The following is a 6,000-nucleotide window of genomic DNA, read 5'->3' as shown; positions in this document are numbered from 1 at the left end:
GTGTACAGTATAACACCTGTCTACTATAACACTGGTCCTGTGTACAGTATAACACCTGTCTACTGTAACACTGGTCCTGTGTACAGTATAACACCTGTCTATTGTCTACTGTAACACTGATCCTGTGTACAGTATAACACCTGTCTACTGTAACACTGGTCCTGTTTACATTATAACACCTGTCTACTGTTACACTGATCCTATGTACAGTATAACACCTGTCTATTGTCTACTGTAACACTGATCCTGTGTACAGTATAACACCTGTCTACTGTAACACTGGTCATGTGTACAGTATAACACCTGTCTACTGTAACACTGATCCTGTGTACAGTATAACACCTGTCTACTATAACACTGGTCCTGTGTACAGTATAACACCTGTCTACTGTAACACTGGTCCTGTGTACAGTATAACACCTGTCTACTTTAACACTGATCCTATGTACAGTATAACACCTGTCTATTGTAACACTGATCCTGTGTACAGTATAACACCTGTCTACTGTAACACTGATCCTGTGTACATTATAACACCTGTCTACTATAACACTGATCCTGTGTACAGTATAACACCTGTCTACTATAACACTGATCCTGTGTACAGTATAACACCTGTCTACTATAACACTGGTCCTGTGTACAGTATAACACCTGTCTAAACACTGATCCTGTGTACAGTATAACACCTGTCTACTGTAACACTGATCCTGTGTACAGTATAACACCTGTCTACTGTAACACTGATCCTGTGTACAGTATAACACCTGTCTACTGTAACACTGATCCTGTGTACAGTATAACACCTGTCTACTGTAACACTGACTGATCCTGTGTACAGTATAACACCTGTCTACTCTAACACTGGTCCTGTGTACAGTATAACACCTGTCTACTGTAACACTGGTCCTGTGTACAGTATAACACCTGTCTACTGTAACACTGATCCTGTGTACAGTATAACACCTGTCTACTGTAACACTGATCCTGTGTACAGTATAACACCTGTCTACTATAACACTGGTCCTGTGTACAGTATAACACCTGTCTACTGTAACACTGGTCCTGTGTACAGCCTAACACCTGTCTACTGTAACACTGATCCTGTGTACAGCCTAACACCTGTCTACTGTAACACTGATCCTGTGTACAACTTCAGATGAAAAGAAACAAAAACCCATTATGTGAAGTTTATTGTTTTATTGATGATAGTTTTACTTATCAATAAATTAAATGATAGATGACATTTAAGGAATTACAATTATTTTTTGGAAACATCTGGGACAAATAATATATGGAATTACAGCACAAAGTCCATTCATACGTTAAGGATGAAACAATCTCTCCATTACAACACTTTCCTCATGATCAAAGTCTAAAAACGTACTCAGTGACAGCAAGTTTTTGATTTCGTTTTCATTTGTCATATGATGTGGAATATTTGCAGATCTTTAGTGAAATGATCTTATCAGTATTCAATCTCATTAATTCTTATTTGTTTTGAAAATTAAATGTTTATAAAGCCCAGGTTTACCTGTTGAGTGAATCATACACACACCAGTCTTATACATACCCTGCAACATGTACAACACACATGTACCTATATACACTGATACAACACATCTCCTTTGGGACAAACAATATTTGGAAGCACTAAAACAAGAGCTATATATATATCACTACACTCCATCAATATTAGATACACCACTTAATGTTCTTCCTCTCCAGGTCTCAGCTGACCTTGACAGTCAACAAACACAGCTGACCTTGACAGTCAACACAAACAGCTGACCTAGATAGTGATCAATATTACAAGCTGACTTTGAAAGTCAATATTCACAGCTGACCTTGACTGTCAACAAACACACCTGACCTTGATTGTCAACAAACACAGCTGACCTTGACTGTCAAAAAACACAGCTGACCTTGGGAGTCAACATTCACAGCTGACCTTGACTGTAAACAAACACAGCTGACCTTGGGAGTCAACATTCTAAGCTGACCTTGACTGTAAACAAACACAGCTGACCTTGGGAGTCAACATTCACAGCTGACCTTGACTGTAAACAAACACAGCTGACCTTGGGAGTCAACAGTCTGATCTTACTGGACAGTCAATAATTTGTTGATGTGTTGTTGACCTTGGCACAGTAATAAAAACAATGTCAGTATCCTTGGCCAATAAATGTGAACATGAAGGTTTGACTGACAATGATAGCTACACACCTGTGGTGCACACAAACAAAAATCATGCTAACATGTTTTTAAAGCATTCCTTATACATTTGATACACCACTGTAAGACTCTAGGGTACATTCCTTTTCAGAGTTACAAATAAATACTTTCTCTGTTGATTTGAGCATTTGTTGACTATATACATCCCATGAAATTTCAAAATTTAAATTATAAATACTCTTTAGCAAATTAATATTTTTCACATTGCCAAAGAAAATAAAACGACTTTGTAGAGGTGATATTTGAAAGACTCTTTTGTGTCATGTGTTAGCATGTTTTCGACTTTGGGACTACAGCCAAATATACATATACAATTATCACTAATGGTTTCAACATTTATATGAACTAGACATTGATACAAATTTGGCATCAAGAAAGTGGCTTGTGGGAATATCACAATAACATAATATTAACTACATACAAACAGAAAGTAGCTTTCTAACTGGAAATGCTGACTGGTACACATGTATTCCTTTACATTTACTAGACAACACACAGGTAACTTAAAGCGTAAATACTTCTTTATAAATAAATACAAAAAATTCACACATACTTAAAGTAATAGGAATTTCTGAACAAAAGTTTACATACACTGTACAAATTCTCAGACGAATCAGGCTTTCATGGAAATGTCCTAATATTACATAATAGGGCTTTTCTGCCTGACTGTTATGTAGAACGAAGTCTCTCGTGTGGAAATGTTCCGTTGGATGTCTCACATCTTCACATGTTTCCTTGTTTGAAATTTTGATAATATCTGACATTTGGGTCAAGTTTTCAGAAGCAAAGTATTACCACAAAATGAGAAGATGTTCTACATAACAATTCTGGAAACAAATTTAATGTGCTACCTGCAGTTACACTGCAATCGAAAATGAGATCATGACAAAAACACCATGGCAGAACCATCATCTCAGAGCACCAAACATTGCGTTATTCTTGCGTGTATGAGCAACAGATCACATGACCAATCTAAATATAGACTAGAGATTGCATTATCATTTTACCTGTTACAGCTAGGAGGGGTTTGTAATGTCATATGCTATATAATGCTACCCCATTGACAGCAATTAGCTTTGACTGCAATTTATTGTACGCAATTAATATATTTAAGCACCGAAACAATCACATGCATCTCGTGGTAACATTGGTAACATGGAAACCAAAGGACTGCTACAATAATTACCAAATATTCTAGCTGGCAAAAAAAGTTGCATGCATTGTAAATAAGTGAATAATAAATGTATGGATTTTCACACTGGAGTGTGTACACAGTGTTGAGATATAATGACAAGTATTTATGTAAATATCTGGGCTGTTCACAACCCCACGTTATAGATTTTGACAAATGTCTGGTCTGCCTTGGTCAAAATGTCCTGAATCCCCTCTGGTCCTGTAACTATGACTACTGCCTCCACAGCCATTACTTGCATTGAAGCTACCCAGGTGATCAATTCCATCAGATGAGGTGACGATTCCAAACTTGGATAGATTTAAATACTGATCATCTCCACTGTCATACGAAAAGTCAAGAATTTCGGCTGAAGAATTGGATCCTATACTACAAGCACTAAGCCTCTTTCTGGCATCAGTATTTCCATGTGACTTCAAAATGCCACGTCTTGGCACCACGGTGACAGTTTGCTCACTGACACTGTCTGTTTGTGTGTGTGAAGCACTGCTATGTACAAAGTCTGATGCAGGGTTGCGACAGATCTGGGAAGTGGAGGCGGTACTGTCACCTCCACGAAGAACCTGATCAATGTCAGACAGGTTGTAGGTCATGGCAGTGTTCTCCCTTTTTTCAGATTCGACGGGACTTTTTACACCATTCTCATTTAGAACACATCCACTATCTCCTCCACTAAATTTACCCTTCCTTTTGAGAATTCCCCTTGCTGGTTTCTTCTCCGAATCAAACACTTTTTTAACTTCCTCAGAAGAGTTACTTGCCCCTTCTGTTACAGAACAGAAAACCTCTGGTCCTTGTTCTGGTAAAGTCATAGAGTCATTGTAAGCACAATGGGTGTCCTGTGCCTCGACTGATGGCAGAGAGCCCAGACATTTCGTCTCCCGACAGGCAGTGTCACAGGTGTCCTCACTCGATCGACTGTTGTTGCTGCTTGTACTGCCATTTGATGGCTTTTTAAGGATGCTCTTCAGTGGCTTAGCCGATTTCATATCCAGTTCGCCCTCACTGTCTGACGACAAGCTCTGGTTGGGGCGAAGAGTGACTGGTTTGAGGATATCTGGGTTTGGGTATGGCCCGCCACATGGGGTCTTGTTGTGATGGAGGTTAACCCACCAATGATTCAGGATGTCCTTTAATCCTGCCCGTTTAGCTGGATTAACAGTCAACAGGTGTCGAATAAGGCCAGCACATTCTGTGATAACAGAATTAAATCATAAACAAATATAGATATACTTGGTTTTTTTAACAAGAAATGCAGAAATGCTCCTATCCTTCACCGATTAATGATTCTAAAACTCTTGCTGAGATGTACTTTGATATACAATATTAAAGTCTTGGCACCTTAACATGACTGTATACAAGGTTTAAAGTCTTGGCATCTTAACATGACTGTAGTTAACAACAAGTGTATCTACTTCCTATTTATCTCAATCAATATGAAAAACTGAAGTTAAAACAACAAACAATATTCATTATATATATTTTTCATGGACAAATCAAGATTCATTATGGTTTGGAATACAAAAAAGATATTTTAGATTGATATCACAGTATCACTTAACTTACCTGCAGAGTTCGTAGGTTCATAATAATCTCCATTGGATATCTGTTTTCTCAAAACTTTGAAGTCAGAACTGTCAAATGGCATGGCTCCATACACCAAGGTGTAGAGTACAACTCCAAGACTCCAACAGTCCACCTGTAATGAGTATACAGAATACCTGTATAAAGTATAGAATACCTGTATAAAGTATATAGAATACCTGTACAAAGTATAGAATACCTGTACAAAGTATAGAATACCTGTACAAAGTATATAGAATACCTGTAAAAAGTATACAGACTACCTGTACAAAGTATACAGAATACCTGTACAAAGTATAGAATACCTGTATAAAGTATATAGAATACCTGTATAAAGTATATAGAATACCTGTAAAAAGTATACAGACTACCTGTACAAAGTATACAGAATACCTGTACAAAGTATAGAATACCTGTATAAAGTATATATAGAATACCTGTAGAAAGTATATAGAATACCTGTACAAAGTATATAGAATACCTGTACAAAGTAAACAGAATACCTGTGCAAAGTATAGAATACCTGTACAAAGTATATAGAATACCTGTACAAAGTATACAATACCTGTACAAAGTATAGAATACCTGTACAAAGTATATAGAATACCTGTACAAAGTATATAGAATACCTGTACAAAGTATAGAATACTATATAGAATACCTGTAAAAGTATACAGAATACCTGTACAAAGTATATACCTGTAAAAGTATATAGAATACCTGTACAAAGTATAGAATACCTGTACAAAGTATATAGAATACCTGTACAAAGTATACAGAATACCTGTACAAAGTATAGAATACCTGTACAAAGTATATAGAATACCTGTACAAAGTATACAGAATACCTGTACAAAGTATATAGAATACCTGTACAAAGTATAGAATAAAACTCCCACGGTCAGTGACACACAATTATGACTAAACATATTTCTTAAGATTTTTTTATTCTATAATATCTTTTTCCTTTTCTTATGTTTTCCATTAAT

At 36.6% G+C, this 6,000-nt stretch overlaps 1 protein-coding gene across 1 annotated transcript in view; it reads right to left on the bottom strand.

Moving 5' to 3' along the window:
- Window positions 1–1,213: 1,213 nt before the first annotated feature.
- LOC132543486 (NUAK family SNF1-like kinase 1) overlaps window positions 1,214–6,000 on the bottom strand; it is a 33,064-nt gene continuing 28,277 nt past the window's right edge. The window contains exons 7-8 of the mRNA XM_060206994.1: window positions 4,994–5,126; window positions 1,214–4,619 (exon numbers count right to left, since the gene is read on the bottom strand). Coding sequence (XP_060062977.1) covers window positions 3,568–4,619; window positions 4,994–5,126 — 1,185 coding nt within the window. The 3' untranslated portion in view covers window positions 1,214–3,567. The remainder of the gene's footprint in view (window positions 4,620–4,993; window positions 5,127–6,000) is intronic.

This window comes from Ylistrum balloti, unplaced genomic scaffold, assembly GCF_031769215.1.
Source record: "Ylistrum balloti isolate Yb309-2 unplaced genomic scaffold, AGI_CSIRO_Ybal_v1 Utg369756, whole genome shotgun sequence".
In the NCBI taxonomy this organism is placed as follows: domain Eukaryota; kingdom Metazoa; phylum Mollusca; class Bivalvia; order Pectinida; family Pectinidae; genus Ylistrum; species Ylistrum balloti.
This window is presented reverse-complemented; position numbering and strand designations above follow the sequence as displayed.